This window comes from Zonotrichia albicollis, chromosome 22 (genome assembly GCF_047830755.1).
Source record: "Zonotrichia albicollis isolate bZonAlb1 chromosome 22, bZonAlb1.hap1, whole genome shotgun sequence".
Lineage (NCBI taxonomy): Eukaryota > Metazoa > Chordata > Aves > Passeriformes > Passerellidae > Zonotrichia > Zonotrichia albicollis.
The window spans coordinates 4,100,658-4,122,885 of NC_133840.1; the positions used below are offsets into that span (position 1 = coordinate 4,100,658).

Consider the following 22,228-nt stretch of genomic DNA (forward strand, 5'->3'; position numbering starts at 1 on the left):
TACTGAGGGCAAAATTCCTATGTGTGACAGCCTCTCACTGTCCCCTTTACCTTGAACATGACCAGTGTTACAGCTTTAGTACTTTCCATGTTTCTAGGAACAGAACATTCCTTGATTTTGCAGAGCACCTGGATTTCAATCCAAACAGGCTTAATAATGCCCAACCCTTGACACCCACTGGAGTTAGACTATGACAGTATATTGTGTTCATTAGGGCTCTTCAAAAAGAGAGAACTGAGACAATCTCACTGGTAGGTTACTATAAAATGAAAAGAGGTCATCAGGTCCCCCTTAGTGTAGACTAAAAATTGAAGATGCATAATAAGACAATCATTCTGCAGATTTAATCATGTTAACACGTGAGCAGACACTCAGCAAGCCCCTGTGGGATAGGAGTGGGTGGAACACGATGACACCCACACCTTTGTGTGGTCTGACAAGAAGCAGCAATTCAGCCTGAAGCTGTTGATCTTGGATGGAAACAGAAGCTTGATGAATGCCCTGTTTGCATGTGGACTATGTGCACTGACACGACTGGGTGTCCAGCTCTGAGCATGTGTCAAATCTGGGCATGCCAGTGCCAATTCTGACCCATGCACCAGGGATTGGTCTGGACTAGGAGAAGCCCATTAACAAGTGCCAGTCCTGTGTAGGACACAGGATTACTCTGTGTGAGATCAAAACTGCTAAAATGCATCAGGAAAGTGAAACAGCTGAAGGTTCTGTGCAGGCTGCTGTGGTTGTGGGGTTTTGCAATGCAGACACCAGGGAGAATGATGACTGTATGAATAAACAATATGTTGTCAGCCTCGTCTGCCAGACTGAGCACTGCAAGTCAATATGAGAGATTTGTGCATGCATGTTCTCCTTCCAGCCCCTGAAAGTTCTTTCCAGAGGCAGCTCTGGTAGCATTCCCTCTGCTCCCCCCTCCTGAAGTGCTTGCTCAGACATCCCTCACACTCTTTGTTTTGTTTCCATTGTGCTTCCATAACTGGTTCTAGCTGCTGCCTTATTGTAGCAAAGGTTTGGGATTGGTGTTTTTACAGTGTGTCTCACGTGCAGTATGTAACTCCAGTTTATTAGTTGGTGTGGCGTTCAAAGGTTGAAGGGGATCCTGCTGCCCCTCAGGCCTGTGGTGTCACGGTGCCTTGCGGGGTTTGCTGCCTGCCCCGCTGGTCCTGGGGCCTCCTGGGGAGTGGGAAATGCTGAGCAGCGCTCAGACAAGCAGTGCCCTTTGCCCTGCAGCAGAGTGTCACTTGTGCACTGGGCTGGGCAGCGCTGGAGACCCCAGACAGGCGTATTTACATCTTGTCATGCCATGATTAATGGCTCTGCTCACATGCTCTGCTGCAGCACGGCGTGATTTAGGCTGCTACCTGTCATCACTGCAATTTTGTGCACTTTAAATGCTTTGTGTATTTGTCCCAGCAGAGTGCACCTGCTTCCAGCCAGGAGCAGTTTCTTGGCTGTTTCTTGGCTGTCTTGTGACTCGCTGCCTAAACTCCGTCTCGTGCATCCCTTTTTTTCTGCCTGCTCCTTGCTCCTGCATGCTGAGAGATCAATTTACTGGGTCTAAACTTTTACTCATTCTAAACATAGGAGCAACTTTGACCAAGAAATAGAGTTGTTCCTTAAGTCTGATGTTAAAAGCAAAATATGGAAATAACACAGCATTTATTGCTGTTGTCTAGTTGACAGCATGGTGATGTGTCAAATATTTGATTTGATCTTGGAGGTCTTTTCCAACTTTAATGATCCTCTGAGTCTCCACAAATGGACAGTGGGAACTGAAATGCTAATCTCACTAACACGCACCTGAAAACAGTGCCACTTTCAGGCTGGGGTTTCAGTCTTTATGGCAACAAACCCAAGTTCAAATAGCTTTTATTAGTGCAGATTTCAAGATACGAATTTATTTGAGGATTTCCTGTTTCTCTTCTCTAAAGGAAAAGAAAACAAATGGGTGATTTCTGTCGTCACTTGGTTCCCTGGCATATGGAGATGCATTGCATGATTGTATTAATCCAGGACTAATTCATTTACAAATCTATTATCCATATGTTATGAGGAGCTGTTTGTAGTTAATCACTGCACTTGTTTTCAACAGGTTTTAAGGGCTTGCCTTGTAATGGTAGTTAAGTGTAAGAAATCTGACGTGTCTGGACAGTATCTAAGTACATTTAGTCTTCTACAATGCTTGAATAAAGCCCTTAAGTTATTAATTAGAATAGAACAGAAGTTCTGGGCTTGTTTTTCAGTCTGTGAATGTGTGGTATGTGTTACTACTGAATATGAGGTTCTTGCCAGTCTCTTGACCTCTGGAAGGATTGAGTTACCCTCCATTTCTTAGTCCTGATTTTTCCATTGCTTCTTGCAACTGACTTCATTTCTGCCTAACAAAATTACTTTTTTTGGCATTGCAGCAAGCTGGCACTGCATTTTCTTTACAGCTGTGAGGCACCATTACCAGAGCTGTGCTCCTGGCTATATAGGATGACGTTGCTTAAATTACTGCAACCAAACAATACCCTAGCAAAACTTGCAGAATCACAAATTCTACTGCTTTGCCCTTTTCTCTGCCCATCCCTGAAGTGGAGATGGTCAAGACCTTTCAGAGAAGTCTCTTGTTCATGGCAAGTCTCCTATCAAGACCTGAAGCAGCTGCCATCACACTGAGTGGGTTTTTTTCAACCTCTCTCTGGTTCTCTGAAACTTTTAGTTAAAAAATAAAGCTGATGAAGCTTTTGGCTTCCAGCTCTGCTGCCAGATCACAGGGGCAGCTCTGCAGTTGATGCCTTGGTATTTTTTGCTCTTGAGTAGATGTCATTAACAAGTAGTTGTGTTTAAACTCACATCTTCCCTGCCAGCTCACTTGTGCCTCCTTGCTGGGCATGTGCCACCCATAGCAGATGACTTAAGACTGGTATATCGTGTTCCTCTGTGCCGGGATGTCATGCATTCCTATGGAAACACAAAACTGAGCTCGCTTCCAATCCAAGGCTCCTTGGCTGCTGGCTGGGTGTGAGGGCTGGAGAATGCCCTCCGGGATGGGCAGGGCAGGGTGGGATCGAGCTGCCCCTGGCTCTCCCCAATGGAAAACCGTTCTAAGTTCCCCTCGCACTGTAACTCCCAGCAGCCAAACGACAAGACTTCTTGTTTTAAATAACTTCATTTCTTCCTTTTCTCGAGCAGCGATGGAGCTAAAGATTAAACAGCACTGAAAGGCAGCTGCTGCTCTTCTCCTTTGGCAGAAAGCAAGTTGTTGCGTCTCTGCATATGAAAGTTACTGCCAAGAACTCTTCCCCCCGTCTCCTGCAGGAGAGAAATTGAGGTCGTTTCCTAAGCACCCGAGTTGTCGCTGCCTGCCTTTTGCAAAAAAACATCGTTTGATATGCTGCATCAAACCCGGTTGCAGGGCGTGCAGCCTCGCTGGCTAGATCTGAGGGAGAAAAAAGGAGAAGGGGGGAAAAGGGGAAGTGAAAAGGGAAGGGAAAGGAAAAGCTGGGCGCGCCCGCGCGGTGCTGTGCCCCATCCCTCGCTGCCGCCCGCCGGGGGAACCGGCAGCTGAACCCCGGTCCGTGAGCGGGGCGGACTGTCCGCCTGTCCCTGCTCCGCGTGTCCCTGCTCCATGTGTCCCTGCTCCATCCCGGTCCCGCCTGTCCACGCTCCGTGTGTCCCTGCTCCATCCCTGTCCCGCGCGTCCCCTCCCTGTCCCCGCGCCGCCACGTGCGGATCTGGGCGGGGCAGGGGGGTGTGGCCTGTGCTGGCCCCGCCCTCAGGGCGCGCCTGCGCGGCGGGGGCGGCGCGGCGGGCGCGGGGCAAAGCGGCGGTGCCGATGCCGCGGGGCAGGGCGGCCGCCGCGGCGGGGAGCGATGATCCCCTACTTCTCCGACAACGCCGTCATCTCCCAGGGCGCCATCGCCCAGCTGTGAGTACCGGTGCACACCGCCCAGACTCCCCTTCCCGGTGCCGCTCCCCCTGCCCGCCGTGCGCTGCGTTCACTCCGCTGTCCCCTCTCTCCACTCTCTCCTCGCCCTTCCCGTTCCCCGTAGTTCGCTCCGCCGCCGCTGCCTCCGGGCAAACTTTCCCCTGGCCGGCACCGCAGTGTGCAAGTGCTGATAAGCGCCGGCAGCGCCCGGCAGCTGCTGCTCCCTCGCCGCTCGCTTCCCTGATTATTCTTTTTATTTCACTACGAACACTCCGAGTCTCATCCGAGCGCTTCTCTCGGTGTTACACTGAGCAGCTCGGGGCCGTGCGGGACCCCCGGCAGGCTGGGCGCTGACAGCAGGCTGCAGACCCCGGCCCGCACACTCTGGCCGTGTTTTGGGCTCAGAGCAGAGATCAGCCCCTTATCTGATCTGGGGTTATCGCAGAGCGGCAGGGGAGGGGGGCTGCGGGGCTGGGGTGCCCCAGGTCGCAGGCACAGGAGCAGGTCTGGGACCGTACCCTCAGCACCTGCGGGTCACAAGGCACAGGCAGTGCCAGTTGTTCGGCACTGTCAGTCTCGGGCAGATCTCAAGTGCACAGTGTCTCCGTGTCCCAAACTAAGCCGCATGGAAAATCAGTCTCTCCAGCTTCACCCACCCCGCCTTTGATATGCAGATACGAATAATCATTTAATTTATAAACAATTAACAGCCGCTGCCTGAGTCGTGGGGTTTGGCTGGAAGGATTAAGGAGGGAAGTGGCAGCTATGGGGTGGTAGATAAGGCGTTCTTCAGAGAGAGAGTCGCCGTGGTCTAGCCGTGCTTGATACTTCTTTAAAGAAACCCACAGATTGTTTTATCTCTCGAAAGCATCATGAAAGGCTTACAGATAAAGTGCTGGGTCCCACCTGGAACTGTGTTCTTGTAGCAAGAAGCTCCTGCTAGAGCTGCAGCTGGAAGTCTTTAGTAGATATCTCTGCTTATGCTTCATATGGAAATGAGTCCCCGGACTCTGTGCCTTCTTTTGTGAGCGCTAGCAATCATGCTGCAGTTGGTAATCAGTTCAGCTGGATCTCTGTGAGCCTCTCATACTCAACCCAAAATGTTTGTAATTAGTAATTTTTTCCATTCTCAGTGTTGCCTGTAAACAATCAGGGCTTTCCCTGTGGTTGCTGATAATGTAGGTTTAACAGAGATGTACCTAAACTATTCTTCCAAAGCAATGATGCAAGCTGGATGTGCCCTGGGCTTTGGGAAGTTGCAGTAATTCTGGAGTTGTGGTGAAAACCCCAACATACTGTGGGCTGAAACATTTCCTTGGAGCTCCGGATGATTTACCGAGCTAGAGTAGGTAGCCAGGTAACAATTTAAGTGCTTTTAAGGTGTTTGTTCTATCCCCTGCTCAAACACTTCACCCATGGCTGGAGACTGTACAGAAAGGGATCAAAAGGAAGGGGAAATGCTGCTCGTCTCTGCTCCCTCCGTCACGTGTCACACGGATCCCTGCAGCAGCAAAGTGCCTGTGGTGGTTTAAATGGCCACTTGGGTGGAAGGACCACCCTTTCCTTTCTGGGGAGAGAGATAACGGAGTTATCAGAGTGGAGCTTACGCTGTCCTTTGCCTCCTGTGAGGGAAGATTAATAAGCCTGAGAATGACAGAGCTTTTGGCCCACGTAGAAATGTTCTCAGAGGGCTGAGTGCTGGATTAATATTTTGCAAGTGTTCTCAATCAGGATGGTGCTGTGGCTCTCGGGTTGGCCTAGTAAAGGCCAGCATTTAAAGTTTGTGCTCCTAATTAGAATTTCACAAAGGCTGATTAATATTGGATGTCCTTATTTCATCATGAGCAAGACCTAAAAATCCAGATTTTGTTTTTTGCTACGCTAAAAATGAGTTCTCTGTGGAGTGGGAAGGGCAGTGGTGACCCAAACATTATCAGAAACCTCTGTTTCAGTGTATTCTTTAGTAGATGTATTTGGCTGATCAGCTCTGACTTTCAGAGATCAGCAGAAATTACTCTTGTGTTGACGCTTTTAGTCAGTAATGTAGTCAGCTGGTCTGGGTCTAATTCATTTCAGGTTCACAAGGATTCAAATAATGTCCGGGAGACTTGTGTTTATCAAAATGCTCAGAATTTATAGTTGTAACTTGTTCCAGAAAGTCTTGCTACTCTCACTGAACCTGAGGGGAATTCTGCTGATTTACTAGTTTATTTGTGTGTAGGATTCAAAATTTACTTTGGTCTATTAAAACTCTAAGGCAGCTGATAGGAAAGATAGAAAGAAAAAAGCAAAGCTTCAGAGAGTCTGCAAATATCAAAGAGTTTTTATCAAGAAACCTGGAGGAATTGCCATGGATCAGTTCTTCCTGCCTGCAGTCGCTTCCTTTGCCTCTGGCCAAGTTTGAGTGATTCAGTTCAGTGCTGGTGTCCCTCAAGTGGCTTTTCCAAGTTTCTCTGATAATGCCAGATTCCTCTGTCACCCAGTTTTCCTCTCTATCTCAGTGACAAAGCAGGGTGACCCAGCCATCAGGGCACTCACTTGGGGTTTGAGAAAACCTAGCTCTTGCTTTCACTGTGCCACATCCTTCCTTGCCAGGCTGTGTTCAGCGGGCAGGAAGGTGCAGAGGGATGCTCAGCCCTTGTTCAGAACCTGAGGATTGACCACCTCCCTTGTGCCCACATCCCTCTGGCATTTTGAAGCATTTTTGCTGTGTTTAAATACTTTTGATTCTGCCTTGTTTTCCTCTCTGCCAGGCAGCAGTGGGAGCCCTCCCTGGGCACAGCTGAGCTCAAGTTGTAGCACTCCTGCCCTGTTTACTCCTTCATCCTCCAAAACTCAGGAGCCAGATGGATCTAAAAATCACAGATAGGCTCACTGCTTTCCATGGTTCTTGTGCTTGCCTCATACCAGTCTATTTTCTGTTATAAGATGTTAATTCAGTTTTTATATGAATTTTAAACTTTAAGGGAGAAAAAAGGAGGAGCGGGAGTAGACGCTTTCTTCACAGCATTGTGAGTTTATGGTGGAAAAATAAACCCAGGAAGTTAAACTGAATTATTTTCAGTGATAGGTAGATACAAAATGTCCTTTCAGACCTGGCTTAGCAGCCTGTTGCTCTCTCCTGTAATCAGTTTTCTTCTAAGTGATAGCCCTTGTGTGCCGAGTGTGAAGAAACAACACTTGACAGTGTAAGAGGAAGTTCTGAGGCTGTGCAGGTAATTACAAAGTGTACAGTAAATGACAGCACTGGGTAATTCAGGCTCATTGTGTTGCCACCTCTGTGCTATAACCTGCTTGGCCCTTTGTCCTCCCCCACCCCTTTCATTTTCCTCTGTCACACGGCCTTGGCCTTTAAGGTGGGAAATTTCATGACCACCTAATCTTGAATTGTGCCCAGTGCCAAGTCAGGAACTTGGATAGGTGTGTGGCTGCTGTTGCCATTCTTTGGAGAGCTGCTTATTTATTTATTTCTTGTATGGAAAGCCTCACAACGTTTTTATCTCCTTACAGTGTGATTGCTGCCAAAACCCTTGACCATTCAGCAATCAGACCCAATCCTCTGAGCAGCATGTTATTGGAAATCTTTAATTGCTTCTGTGCCATTGTAAAGCACTGTAGCTTTGTGAGTATTTTACCATTGTGCTGAGAATCAATGATATTTAAAAGCCAAGGAGGAGATGCTTGGAAACTGCTGCAGAAAGCCTGGAAGATCAGCAGAGTCATTCCAGTTAGCACTGTCAGCTCTGACTGGAGCTGAGGGTTGCTCTGGTTGGAAGTGCTTGAAATGCAGAGAGTGGCTGATGAGCCTTTCATGTCTTGTAGAGCCTGGCAGGATCAGGGCGGGCTGCAGCAGTTGTTTTCTCCATTCAAACATGCATTGTGTGCTCTGGGTCTGTAGGGCTGCAGAAAGCAGCCTCATCCTCCATCAGGGATGTGATGGGAATGTGCAGGCAGGGGAACCTGACCCCTTCCCCTTCCTGCCCACCCCTCCACACAGCTGAGCTCACCCTGCACTGTGCATGGGCTTCCTGTTGACAGAGCAGAGTCGTCGGGGATTTCTCATCTTTATTTCTTTACTGCTTGTGATGAAACAAATGCGATGCTGAAGAGGCCTCTTACTACTCACTGATTACTGAAAACTGTTCAAATAGGTTGTGGTATTTGCATAAAAGTGGTATGGTCTGTGCAGAGTTGATCATTAACCAAGCCAGGGCTGTATTGTTCATAACTACTTTTCCTGTTTGGCTTTTCCTTTTATTCCCCTGGAAGCTGTGGGTATTTGTCTCAGCGATCCTTCCTGGTAAGGGCTGGAAGAGAGACAGAGATGGTTATCAGACATCAAATCAAAACCTGAGCCACAAACCAGTGTTTCAAGGACAAACCCCCCACGCCAGCACTCTTTTTGAGCAATATGTTTTAGTTAGGAAGCCCACGCTGCTGGGCTGCCAAATTAATGTTTTAAAAGGATTTAAATGGTAGAGTTGACTCTGAGATTGTGTTGTCTTGAAACATCTGCAGATGTTCCTGTCTCTGGAAATGCTTGAGATTTTTGTAAAGACCACAAAGCAGAAGGACCCCAGTGAGATTATCAGCAGAAAAAGACCTTTTGGGGCCAGTTAATAGCTGGCTGGGATTTTTTTTTCAGGATTCTTTGTCCTTGCACCTTTATCACAGAGCCTCTGGTTAAAATATTGCTTCATTGTTTTTAAAACAACTTCAAGCTAACTTTCTTGACAGTTGCTTCTGACTAGTGTTTGTGGGGTCAGAGAAAGTTTAAAATTCTGTATCCCATTCTGCAGTAGGCTCTGAAGAGCTGCTGTCTCCCCTGTATTGGTCTGACAAACAGCATTTAAATTATCAGCCTGTATGTGCTTAAAACTAGTTCAGCAAATATTTTTCTCCAGTGTAACATGTGAAATGTGTACAGAGCAAATCTGCAACTTGAGTTTCCAGCCATGGTGTTTCATAGCAGCTGGTTGAAGAGTGAAATTTTCACAAACACATGGAGCAAAACTCACTCTTGTGCTTAACAGTAAACACTTGTGCTTTTGCTGGAGTATTCCAAAGCCACCCCTGTGCTTTGCATGTGCAGCTTGGCCAGTGCTTGAGTCCAGCAGCTTGAGAAGGAGCTGCAGACTGGCAAGAGCTGTTCTGCAGCCACCTAATGCTGGGCTGTGTGGGATTAACCAAGTGTGTTGTGACAGACAGCAGCTTTCTGGTTCAAGGACATCAGCCTGTGGTTGAGGGAGGCTGGGGAGAAGAAAAGCCTGTAAAGGTAAACTTAGAAGACAAGTCCCAGAGTTGCTGAAGGCTGGGAGTGACACAGGAATCCAACCTGGAAGATCTTGGTGTAGGATTGGCATTTTTTTGTGATTGGCAACTTGATAAATTTGGGCACTTCTATTATATTGAGGTGACAGGCTCCTTGTTCAGTGCATATTCCTGTTTATCCAGTGCTTATCTGCCCCTCATCAACATCATGTTCAGCTCTTTGGGCTCTCTGATTTACTTGCAATAAGCCATTTAAGCAGAATGCTTTTCCTCAAAACACCTTTGTTACAAGTAGGCTAAATCCAGACTGCTGAACCAGAAATGATTTAGTCCTTTCTTTCAAACAAATGATCTTTGTCACTTATTAGCGAACTCTTTCATTTGTTCACACACTTCTCACAATGGCTTAATGAGCTCCATGCTGTCCCAGCAGGCAGGGCTGGCTCCTGCCCTTTGGGAGCACCACAGGTTGGGATCTGGTTTCCCTGTTAAACTTCCAGCTTTTCCCTGGAGGAGCTCAGATCTGGCTGCTGCAGTGTGGCTTTAGTGGGGGCACCCAGGTGGATCAGAGGAAATTCATGCCAAGGTCCAGAGCTGTCTGGAGGTGCCCAGGGTGGACTGGGACCCCTGTTGAGTGGAGCTTGGAATTCTCTGTACTGTGGTGTTATTGTGTATCCTGTGCTGGATTTCCTTGCTCCCTGTGATTTCTTTGCCAGCATGAAGAGAATAAATTTGCTTCTCTGAGCCTCTGGTTGCCCTGCAGCCTCTTTTCCTACAGAATCCCAACTGGGTGCTTTGGAGAGGGCTGTTCCTGTGGCTTGTGTTCTGGGTGTATTGTGGTGTTTTGTGAGACTCCAGGCAGGTGGGACTGGAGTAGGGTCATTTTGGTTAGCAAATGGTAAATTTACCTTGGTCAAGTTGCAAAGTAAGGGGGAATCCCATTTGCACAATGTGTAGAAAGCTATCATTAGTCTTACTTTTGTCCTCCTGTTAGTTTCCTGCTTGCTTTCTGCAACTCGATACTGAATTAAAATAAACCCAAATTGTGGGAGGAGTTTTACTGGGTTTTTTTGTTTGTTTAGCTTGTTTGGGTTTTTAAAGGGCTCATTGCATGGTGGTGTGTGAAGAGCTTGTCACTGGCTTTGTTGTTGTTATTGTTAGGGTTGGTTTGTTGTTTTTTTCCCCCTTTATTTGCTTTGTAAAAGAGATGGAGAAATCAAAAAACAAATGCGAAGTGGAGCAGCCGCATTCCTCTGTGGCGCAAAGGCTGAGAGACAGTCTAAATAAAAACAAACAGTTTGTCAGCACCATTTCTGGCCCTCCTGTTGGTTTGCCATGATGAGGAAATTGCAAGAAAGCAAGAGAGGGATATCCATGTGCCTTGATAGCAAGTGGGGGTGGCACAAATACCCAGCCCATAGTGGGCGATGCTGTGCCCAGTGTGTGTGAGCAGGACCGGGGGTGCTGAGCCAGCCCAGGAGCTGCATTTTGGCTCAGGAGATGGAGCAGGACATCACTCAGATTCCCAGCACAGTCCCAGCAAAACCTTGACACTGCTGTAATCTGCCTGACTCTTTTGTCCTTAGTTCCTTCAAGTACATAATGAAATGTTCTATGAGAGGCTCTCTAGCTTGAAATTAAGCAAATATCTATTCTGGAGCCTTTTAAAAAGCTGTTTAAGAGCCTTTTCCCTAAAGTACACTGTGTTCTTGTTAGAGACTTTGCTGGTTCTGTGGTACATAGCAGTGTTTAGTATTCTGATGGTCTTTCTACTTTAATGTGTGATTTTTAAAGGGGTTTCTTATGCTTTTAGGAAATACGAAGACCTGAGTTAACCACAGAAAATTGGCTGCCAAACTGCTTAAAGTGCTAATTCTGCTGAAATTTAGCACCTGACTTTTGCAGGGATAAACACATCTGGAATCTCTACTCTTCTGAGTTCAAACTCCTGGAAAATAAAACTTTTATTTAATGTGTTTCCAGTCTGAGTCTTAGTCAGCAAAACTACGCAGGGTTTTTATGTTGAGTTAAAAACTCCTTTATATGCATTTTGAAGTAAAGCATTGACATCCCCCTGAAAGTTGCATGGAGGTGCTAAAAGAATTGGTTAATTTGCAGCTGTGCTGAGAAATCACAAATGCAAAACTGCAGGGTGATGCTTCAGAATGAAGCACTTTACTGTTTTTTCTTTAATTTACTTTTTTTGTGAGCAGATACCATGAAGAGTGGATGGTTCACACAACTGCTTCCCTGCTTGTATTTAAAGTAGCTGTATAAAAACATTTCAATTCTTAGGAACATTTTGAAGAAGTTTTCTTGTCTCCTGTTTAGAATCTCCCAGTTCCTTTTACCTCTTAGGGTGCCCTTCGTTTCAGCTTTTATTTAAGTTGGGAGATGCTGTGCTGGTGTTAGACATCCCACAGTCTGTCAGCTTCTGTTTAAAGTGGTGTATGGTGAGTGATTAATGGAAATTATATCGGGAATAAAGGACTCCTGGTAAGCTGATCCCTATTCAGAGCACCAAAAGAAAAAGCAGAGTCACAAGGGATGTTGTCTCCAGGAAGAACTTGTAACATCCGCGGGGGGAAGAGCTGGATTGGAAAGTGGTGCTGAGCTTGCATTTTGAAATGGATCATAATTATATCTCTTGGACTGATTTGGAGAGCTTTTCCTGATGGCTCCGGAGGCTGATTGTCACTTCCAGCAGCAGGATGTTGGAGTGGTTCTTGTGGCTGCTGTCAGGGTAGGTGTGCTCTGAGCTCCTGGGCATGAGCAGCCTTGTCTCTCCAGGCTGTCACCCCGTTCCCCCAGTGCTGGGTCACTGAGCCCACAGTGAAGCTGTGTTTCTTCTTTGGTTTGCAGCTTTAAATCGAATCTGAAGTTTGTGTTGACCTTGCTTTGTGCAAGGAACTGTCCTTCTACGGGTTGCCCTGCTTTGAGGGCACAGAATCCATTAAATTATTCCAAGTATAAAATGTTTCTGATCCTTTATCTTTGATGATTCTTTACTTCTAGCTGATTAAAATTTCAAGTTATTAGTTGCAGCCACATTTAAGTTTGTATTCCCTTAAGTGTAGCTTCCCTGTTCCCTAAAATAAAGTCTCTGGTGTATTTGCAAGGGGGAGCAGATCAATGGCCCAGTTACTGGCTGGATCATCACAGCAGGTAAAGCTCCCTGTGACTTCCAGTTTCAAATCAAAACCTATTGAAAGAAACCTGGCACGTGGCAGTTCTCTGTGAAACAGCCCACAAACCATCTCACATCACTGGCTACTGCTGACTGTCCTTTTTGCTAATCTAAAGGGACAGTCGTTCCTAAACTGATGTTACTGTTCCTGCTGGAAACTGCCATTCAGGGATCAAATACCATTGCATGGGGAGGATGCAGTAAGAATGAGAGAAAATTGAAAGTGCTGAGTGCTGCAGAAGTTAAAATACTGAACAAATAACTTCCTTCTATATTTTTATGAGTCAAATCCAACAGCCTCTTGATGATTTTTGATGCTTTTGGTAAACAAGCATCTGCTTCTTCTTAGCAGGAGGAAAAGGCTTATTATTCAGCATTGATTTCTTTGTGCAGAGACAGAGTGGTCCTTGTTTTGGTGCTCTATTTACAGGGGTCTCTTAATGTATTTACTGAGGGCAGCCAACAAGGCTGTGACGAGAGCCAGGCAGCTTCCCCAGCGTAACTCCTCCATGCCATGCCCTGGTTGGGGCGGCTGCAGAGCCAAGTCCTGGCACAGTTCTGCATCTCAAGGCAGCAGGAGCTCTGCTCCCTGGCTGACCAGAACCATGCTCAGTGCTGTCCACAACCACTGAGACCAGAAAAACACAGAGCAGCATCTTCCTGAAGCAGTCCCATCCTGGGGCTGTGCCTGGGGGAGCTGTGGCTGCTGGGGACAGAGTGGGGACACAGCGTGCCCTGCCCTGAGCGGGTGCTGGGGACGTGTCACCTCTGCTCACACCCATCTCAGGGAGGCAGCCAGCACTGGCCAGGCCTCATGCAAGTCAGTGATCTCCTTCCATCTGTAAAGTGCTGGACATTCTTTGTCTAAATATAGGGGGGCCTGGACTTGGCTGTGCAGGGAGGGGGACAGTAAGTTGACCTCGGTGTGTCTCCTGTCACTTGTGTTACAGTTGTATTTAAAGCAGATGGGTCCTTCTCGTGGGACACTGCCAGTCAGGCCAAACATGGTCAGGTCTGTGACAGTGACATGCAGGGAGACGGGCATAAAAATTTATTATAAAATAATTATAAAATATCTCATCTTAAATGCGTTTAATCGTAGTGGGGAGAGACCAGGTTGTTAATTAACTGCTGGAGGGTCTGTCAGCTGTCATTTAAGGTTTAAAAAGAAACGTGCTGTGTATGAAGGCAGTGCTTTCAAACTCTGGTGGCAGGGGAGATTACTGTGTGGTTTAAAGATAATCAACATAGACTGTGTTAATTAGGAGAGAAAAAAGATAAGTATGTGTCAATCAGAGGGGTGTTCTTCCTGAAGATTAACTAATCAAAAAGCTGGTGGTTATTTTTCTCTGTTCCTTGATGCGATAGATTATCCTTAGGAAGTTTTTTTCATGTTGATTAAAGTGTTTCTAAGAACACATTTGTTAAAGCATTTTGTTGGTACCACAGCAGCTGGCTCACTTTGGGCAGGCTGAGCTGTGGTGGTAAAACGCTGTGGAGTGTTCTCCTGGGTGCTGCTGTCCTGCTCCATGAACCCAGTGGTATGCATTAAAAATGCCCAAAGGATGTTTAAACAGTATATGGCACAAGAAGAATGTCATGTAGAGCTTTCATCTGGGAATGTCTTGACTTGGAGACCTGGGAGCCTTTGGGGACTATCGTGTAAAACAAATTCCTTTCATGGTCTCTCTTCCGGTCTGGGTCTCTTGCTTTAAAAAGTGCAAAGAATCAGATTTCTTCTGTAAACACCAAGTGCCCAGATTTCTTAATCAGCATCCTAATTGTGTTAGCCACCCCCTTCCTAGTCCGTGAGCTGCCGTGCTCGTGCTTGGACTGCAGGAAGAACGATTTTGTGCATATCTTCAGTCTCAAATTCCAGAGACATCAGGGCTTTGTTTGCACAACTTGTTTTGCTGCTGCTTTTTGGAATCTTTTGCTTTCTCTCTGGATGGATTCTCTGAAGCTGCCTCAGAGGCTAAACATGGGTCACCAACACATGCCTTGCTGGGACTCCCTCTGTGCTGCATAGCCAGAGAGATGGGCAGTAAAGCTTTTTGCTATTTGTGCTGCATGGAAAATGAGTCCTTTTCAGTCTGTGATAATTTAACTCATTCCTGCTTTATTCCCTTCTTCGCTTCCATGGTGATCCTACAACCTGTGCTCAGTGAAATAAATCATTACCTGGTGATCTGTCATGAGCGGGGTGTGCCCCAAGTCTGTTCCTCGGTTGTGACAGCAGCCACAGCTCAGCTCAGCACATGTCCCTCTCCCCAGCCTCAGCACCAGGACATTCCCTCCCTTCCCAGGCCGCTGGGGGCTGGCACGGGTGATGGGGACAGGCTGGGCAGCGGGTGGCACAGGGAGGGCTGTGTCAGGGTTACTCAGCAGCAGCCCAGTGAAACCCAGCCTGGGGCTGCCAGCAGCAGGCTGGGCACGGGGCTGGGTGCTGATGTCCCTGCCAGGGCTCTGCCTGCCTTGCCTGGCCTTTAGGAGTTCGTTGAGCTGGTTCATCTCTAGGCCAAGAGTGTGTGAGGGGAAACAGGAAACCCGCATGGAGTTTCACTTCCTTCAGACAGCATACAATGCTGATCAGCTTAAAACAAAACCCAGTCTGCTTTCCTTTGCCTGTAAGGAATAAATCCCAGCCCTGCCTGGGAGGGAATGCATTGGATGGGAGTGTGAAACTCAGCCCTGCAGAGCAAGGCTGGGGCAGGGAGGCAGAGGAATGCTGCAGGTGGTTGGGGTTGTCTGTGCACAGCGCAGCCCTGTCGCAGCTGCGTGGGCTGAAATCTTGGGCTGCAAACAGCAGCTGTTGTTGCTCCCCTCGCCTGCAGCAAGGCTGGGATGAGTTTCTGGCAGGGATCAGTTTCTCAGCCCAGAGCTGTTGTCTTCTGTGCTGTCTCCAAAGGATGCCACTGCTCTGCTCCTGCATACCCAAGCTGCCCAAGTTTGCAGAGGTATTTCTGAGCTCAGTTCAATTATCTGGTGGCAGAGGAGCTCTAATGGCATGTCGTGGTTGGTTCCAGCAGCGGGTGTGACTTGCAGGCTTGTAACTCACTTGGGTGTTGAGTTAGGTATCAAAGCCCCCCAGAGCCTGGTGGGATGACCTGAAGCTGTTTTGATCCTGTCTCTGAAACTGTGTCTGAGTGTGGTTGTTTTGTGCACCTGAAGCAGTTATTCTTCACTTACACAGACAGTTGGGGTCATCAGAGTTCCCTTGGCAAGTTGTACCCTCTCTGAATTCAGCAGAAATTCTCTCCCTGCTTGGAGCAAGGTAGAAAAATTAGTCCTTTGGAATTCAGATTCACACCCATCCATCCTCACCTTTGACTGTCTTCCAGCAAAGTGTTGTTTTAGTTGGTTCCAGAAGTTGTCCATATTAGGGCCCAAAACAAGGGAAAAGGTGACCTGGTGCTAGTGAGAAGGGATCAGTGGGTAAGTTCATGTGGATGAGTAACAGTTGCATTGCAGATCCCTCTGTGATGATGCCTGTGTGTGTGTCATGGAAGCTGAGTTCTCTCTCCGGGGAGCCCCACCTTGGAGCAGAGGAAGTGCCTGCAGACAGTTCCTTTTTAAAAAAAAAGGCACAAATGCAGATGTTGCTAAAAATGCAGTTTGCGTCAAACCTCTGAGCCCAAGTGGGTTCCCACGCTCAGTTTGTTTTTCTCCTTGGGCTGTTTCTTCAGTTGCAGAAGTGCTGAGAGATGGCCTTTGGTGAACCACTTCCCTTTTCTCTCCCTGCCCTCGGGGGGGTCACCTCTGCTGGCAGTGTCACTGACCCCTTTTCTGTAACTTGTGGCTCTTGTTTTGCTCGGCACCGAGTTTGCTTCTGTTTTGGGTATCAGAGAAGCCTCTCCTCGTCTGTGTTTGCTGCCTGCTGACCCTGATAATACAAATGTCAGTGCAGGGCAATCCTGAGTTATCCTTGCCTTTTCATTTTCCTTGTATGGTTTTGGTGGGTTTTCTTTATTAGTACCTGGTATTGTGCTTTACACAGCTCTGAGATCTGCCCTCTGTGTGGAGAGAATCAAGCACCTTAATCCCTTGCCTAGGAGCAAAGGTTTAAACTGGAAGCCAAACATTGCTTCCCTCTCTTTAATTCATTAATACTGTAGGCAGTTATTAAAGTAGGTGCTTTAAAAAGTAAACAAGGGAAGTGGGGATGTTGTTTATTGAAAAACAAACTACAGTGAAGGTGAAGGAGGCACTTCCCTGGGGAGGGATGCTGGAGGAATGCAATGCTTTTATCTGGTGTTTGAGGGAGAAGTGCCCTGGGCTGCCAGGCTGCACATCATCCTTGGCTGTGGGACTGATGCTTTATTAACCTGGACTTTTCTTGTGGGCAGGTGAGGGGTGGGAGGCTGGCAGTGGGAGCTGCCCCCAGAGCAGGTGTGCCTGCCTGTGGAGAAGGGGAGACAGCCAGTTTGGGAAGGGGAGCAGGGAGAGGGAGGGAAGTGGCTTGAGGTGCTGAAAAAATCAGCAGGCTGCAGGGGAATTGCTGTTCTTGCAGTCCTGGCTGCTCCAGAGCTCACTCACACGTCCCCAGCTGCCCTCTCTCCCTCCTTCCACACCTCGGGAATGAGCTCAGTGTTGGTGCCTGCTGTGCCACTCCTGCCAGCCTTGGAATTTCCTTTTTGTTTGGTTGGAGTTTTGCAGCTGCTGGATTAGGGGAGGATGATGGAGCTGAGCAGGCAGCTGAGTGTGCAAGGCAGCATTGGCTGCTCATGTTAGGGCAAAATCTGGGGGGCTCTTGAGGGACTGCACAGCTCTCTTTCATGGGGACTACAGCTGGAGCCAGGCTTGGCATTGAAATCCCATTGTAGCTGCATCAGAGTTCTTTTCTGCAGTGCTCTGGTTAATAAATACCCACTAAGAGAAATTGTATTTCAGTATTTCGTACAGGTAGTGGACTTCATTCAAATGTGAAGTACCTTGATACCCTCATTTTCCCCACCACCACTTTTCAGGCTCCCATTTCATCTAAGGATTAGGGTGGGCAGGGTGGGAGGATGTGACCACATGCAGTGCCCGTGTGCTTTGGGCATGGCTGCAAGGAGGTGAGAGCACAGGGAGGGCTTGGCCTTTGCCACACTGACCTGTCCTGTTGTGTGGGAGGATGTGCATGGAAGGACTTCTCCTGCCGAGCCTGACAGGGAATGGTGCCAATTTCTGCTTGTGCTACTTGGCAAGTGCCCCACCAAGGGCTGGGCTGGACAGGACAGAGCCTGCTGTAAGGAGCTGCTCCCATGAGTGAGGAGAGCAGGCTTTGGAAAGTCATCCTCAGGCTCTCAATAGCTTAATTAAGTGTTTATTAGGATAAAGCATTGCCAGCAGCTGTTCAGGTGCCTCCTTGCCTTATTCCTAAAAAGGTTTTCTCTCCTTCCATTGTGAAGCAGTTTCAAAGCAGTTTCAAGCAGCAAAGTTCCTTTTTGAGTATTTTACACTGAGGACTGAGGGTTTCTCAATGAAATTGGAGAGGGGTGCAGATTCACCTGGCTGGGAGCTGGAAGGCATTGTCCAGGGGGTCGTGACAGTGCATCCAGTGATTTATCACATGTCTTTGGCACAGCCCTAAACCAGTAACACTTTCTCTTTTATGTCCTCAAACCAGTGTATTTGGTGTTTGTGCTTGCAGTTTATGAATGGAGCTGTGCAGTGTAACATCTGGGAAGGCATTTATTCTTTGTTTGCCATCTATAAGTTCTGTGTGGATCTCATTTTGTAGCATAATGAGAATTTAGTTTGAGCTGTGCAGTGATTTCCTTGTGCAGGAGGAGCTCAGCCCCAGGCAGCACATCAGGGAGCACAGAATCACTTCTGTTTCCAGCTGTTACTGCTGGTTAGAAACAGAGCCTTCTGAGGGCAGAGTCTGTGCTTTTTGTGCAAAAGGCATTAAATAATTCTGATGTGACTTGGACAATTTCTACGAAATCTTTTCTGCCTGGGAGAAAAATTGGTACAAGTAGTGATTTCTGTAGAAATAGCTCAAGTCTTCTGGTTGCACTGGTTCTCTTCCCAGTGAGCAGGGAATTACAAACAGCACATCACTGGTGCCCTTGGGGCTGCTGCTCCACTGCAGAGGTGAACATGGAACAGAAGGGTTTTTCCCCAGCTGTAGTGCTGAGGATTGTGAACTCTTTCCTGAGTGAGTCTTCTCCTGACAGAACCTGCTGTGCAGTACAGACAACTGATGACAAGCCTGGGGTGCTGATAAAACCCAGCTCAGCTTTGTTAAACCTGAGCCAAGTTGGCTTCTTGTCTTCTGCTGTCCTGGGCTCAACTTCTCCCCTAAGCACGTTGAGTGTCTTTTAACACCAGTCAGTTCCAGGACAGTGTTTCAAAGAGCTCTGAAGCTCCTGTAGGCTCTGGCAAGCCAGATTTTGTGAAGTATTTCAAAGCCCACGTTATGCTTGGAAGCCATCGAGCTGTCAGCAGGGTGAAATCAGGAGTGGATGGCAACGCTTGTTTAGAGCCTTAATTGCCCTTTTCACAGCCATCTTTTCTACCTTTTGTGGTTTTGGAGTGTCTCAGACTGAAGCCTGCTGTTGGTGTCCCACCCAAGGAATCCTTTTTCTTTATAAATCAGGGACAGCATCCAAAGGTGATCTGAAATACGAGCTTTAGGTGAAGGTCATGCCAGGGTGGACCCAAATGGAGCAGCCATCTGAGTGTGGCACAGAGGATGTCAGGCCAGTGATTGCTTTTTTTTGTCCATGTAGTGCATCACAGGCACCAAAATCAGCATCTGCTGAATTTGAATTTAGTATTAGAGCTACTTGGACTTTCCCATGAATGTGTTGCCTTCCGTCCCAAGATTTTGTTTACTGCTTGACTCTCAAAGCAAGAGCTTTGTTGTGTGTGTGTGTGTATTATGGGTTTCTTTTCTGGACACTGATGCATCTGGGCTTAGAATTCAGGGCAGGTGGTGCCAGAGGTGCACAGGGAGTGTCCCCACAGCTGGATTTGGCCCGAGGCTGTTGTCTCGGTGGAGCTGCTGTTCTCCCAGCAGTGCTGATGCCCATCTCCTGCCCTCCCTGCCTCACCTCCTTGTTCCACAAGAATGATCTGCTGTGCCACATTCTTCAGCTGCTCCAGCCCTTTGTATGGGAAATTACTTTCCCTTTCCCTAGTCCTACCAAGTTACACTTAAAGCCCGTGGTTAATGGCCCAAAACAAGGCTCCCCTGGCCTTAGGAGAGGAGGTGGCCTCCTGGAAGGATGCACCTGAAGGGAATCTCTTTAGTTCTGCTGCTCTTTCCTTTCCAGGCTGGTGGCTGAGAGCTGGTGATAAGGGAAAGTGATGGAATTGAGAAGGTTTTTAACCTCCTGGCCCTCTTAGCTGCATGCTACATTATCCACTAAAAATAGTTGCTAATTCCACCTTCTGGGGGAACCTCAGGCACAGGCTAAAGGATTGCTAATATTAGTGGTTGGCTTTGCTGATAAAATGAACAGTGTGAAAGCTGTCTGTGAGGGCTGAATTCTTTCTCCTCCTCTGCAGCCTAACATCTTTTAACAGCTTTCTTCTGTGGTGAGGTTATAATGGGAGGAGGAGAATTTATTTTTATCATTAATAATACTACTATTATTTTTTAAGTATCCTTAAGATAACTCGGTGTTTTTCTAGTTCAGGCTGTAAGAAACTGTGTACCTTGAGAACTTGGAGAGGATTTATTTGTCAACAAAAGCTAGAAAGGCTCAGTCAAATTTTTTAATGTGAGAATGGTCTAAGGAAACAGGTTCAGTGTGCCAAATGAACTTATATTTTTTGGTTTTAACTTTAATGTAAGTAGAGAACTCTCTGCTCCATTTTAATTTAGGATGAGTGATTTTCTCCTTTTCAAAATTCTGTTTTTATTGAAACATCCAGACCATGTTTGATATCTGGTTCAATTTTAGGAAGAAAGTTCTGGGAGAAACTTTGTCACTCAGGAGTGTTGAGGCTATGACAGCAGGGTCTAAACACTGGGATGTGCTGCAGCCTTGAGAAAAGTCTTTCTGACTCTGTGCATCTGCTTTTCTGGAGCTTGGAAAACTTCATTTTTTATATCCCTGGCAGCAAAATGGAGAGGTGCCCAGAAATGTGCTCGAGCTTAGGGGGAAATCCAACTTTAACACAAGCTTTTCTAATTCTTTTACTTCTAAAAATGTAGTCAGAAAATCCTTTTTTAAAGCAGTCAACCCCAAATAATGCAGGGCTTTTTACTCTATTAATTTCCCAGTCCTCATCCCTTAGAGGAAAGGAATAACTAACTAGGTTTGATATTTGCTTAAGTGGAGAAAGGAATAAAAATGTTCCTAACCTCTTGCTCAGGACAAGAGTTGTCTTGAAGGACGAGCCAGCATCTTTTCAAAGCTGTTGGGATGCACGATGCCAGAGACTCTCCCATCCTGTCTTATCATATTCATCACCCATCCTGTTGACTAGAGAATTGTTTCTGGCTTTCTTCAAAGCCTCTAGGATTGTCTTATCAATTCTGAGAAAAGCAGGAGCCCTCGAGTATGCAGCGGGATGGCTGCAGTGCAGAATCTGCAGCGTGTCTTGCTTTTTCCACGAACCACAGCATCTGCAAGAACAGGGCTGGAAGATGTGCTTAAAATACCAGCTGTTCTCAGTAATCAGGAGTTCTTTATTGCCCCTTTTTACAAACTTCTCTCCTCATGTGACTTCAGAAAGGGCAAAATCAAGTTATGAAGTGATGGCCGATTTCAACAGCATTACAGTTTCTTGCTTTCCTGATTTATAGGTCTTTAAGAGTTAATCATCATACAACTCATAGAGAGCAGTTTTATGATTTCTTAATCTTTTGTGTACACTAATTTTCTTTTGGCTAACTGCTGAAGGGATACATTTGTTTCTGCGGGGCATCAGCTGTGTCTGAACCACAAAGCTCAGGGTTAACAGAGTCCATAATTACCCAGATGCGTGGGCTTGTTCTATTCATCACCGTTTAGAAATGTGGATCTGTCATCTTGACTTTCAGATCGAAAATGTAGCCATAGGTTAATCCCCCCTGCCTGCTCAGGTTGCACCTCTGCAGGCAGAGTGGCACCAGCATCTGTTCTGCTTTTCAGTGTTTCTCTGTTTGTGTTGTTCTCAGTTATGCTTTGAATGTCTGCAGTACTTACATGGGGAGAAATTCTTTACCAGCAGAATGATTTGGTCTAAATCACTTCATTGCCAAAGAACAGAGCATGCATTCAGTGCCTTTAACCTGTCTTGTTCATAGCTTTTTTCCTTTTTGAAGACAAGACACTTTTCCTCACTCCCTGTTTGTCTTTTCCCTTGCAGCATCAGCGAAAGCTTCCTCACTGTGAAAGGTGCAGCTCTCTTCCTGCCACGAGGAAATGGGTCATCCACCCCCAGGATCAGTCACAGGCGCAACAAACACGCAGGTGAGTGTGGTATCGATGGCTGGGCCTTGTCTGCTCCCTCCTGTTCCAGAGTTCACCTTTCCTGAGCTCACTCTCACCTGATGACACACGTTTGTCTGGCCCACGTGTGTATGAAAGCCTGGCCTGCCAGGCTCAGTGCTGACAGGAGGGAAAGTTTTCAAGACTCTGCTGTTCAAACAGGATCCTCAAAGGAGTGACATCAGGGAAGCAGTGGAGACTTGAGAATGATAAAATATCATCCTGTAATTTCAATATGAGAGAGGGAGGGGAGGATTGCCTTCCAAAACCTTTGTGCACTGCAGTGAGAAACCTGAGTTTGTGAAACTGGGTGAGTAATTGTCCTCCCTAATCTGAAAGGAACCAGTTGTGATGGAGGAGAGGAAGGAGGTTTACCAGGCTTACCTCCATGTGGGGATGAGGAAACCTCTGAGCAAAGTCAGTGTGACT

The 22,228-nt window shown here is 47.1% G+C and overlaps 1 protein-coding gene across 3 annotated transcripts in view; it reads left to right on the forward strand.

Moving 5' to 3' along the window:
- SSH2 (slingshot protein phosphatase 2) overlaps positions 1-22,228 on the forward strand; it is an 89,802-nt gene that overhangs the window by 35,634 nt on the left and 31,940 nt on the right. For 2 of the 3 annotated variants that reach the window (XM_005493502.4, XM_074556794.1), the window contains exon 3: positions 21,678-21,781. In XM_005493502.4, the coding sequence (XP_005493559.2) occupies positions 21,678-21,781 (104 nt within the window). Of the gene's footprint in view, positions 1-3,776; positions 3,929-21,677; positions 21,782-22,228 lie in introns of those variants that run through there. The other variant, XM_074556793.1, reaches the window with a different exon arrangement.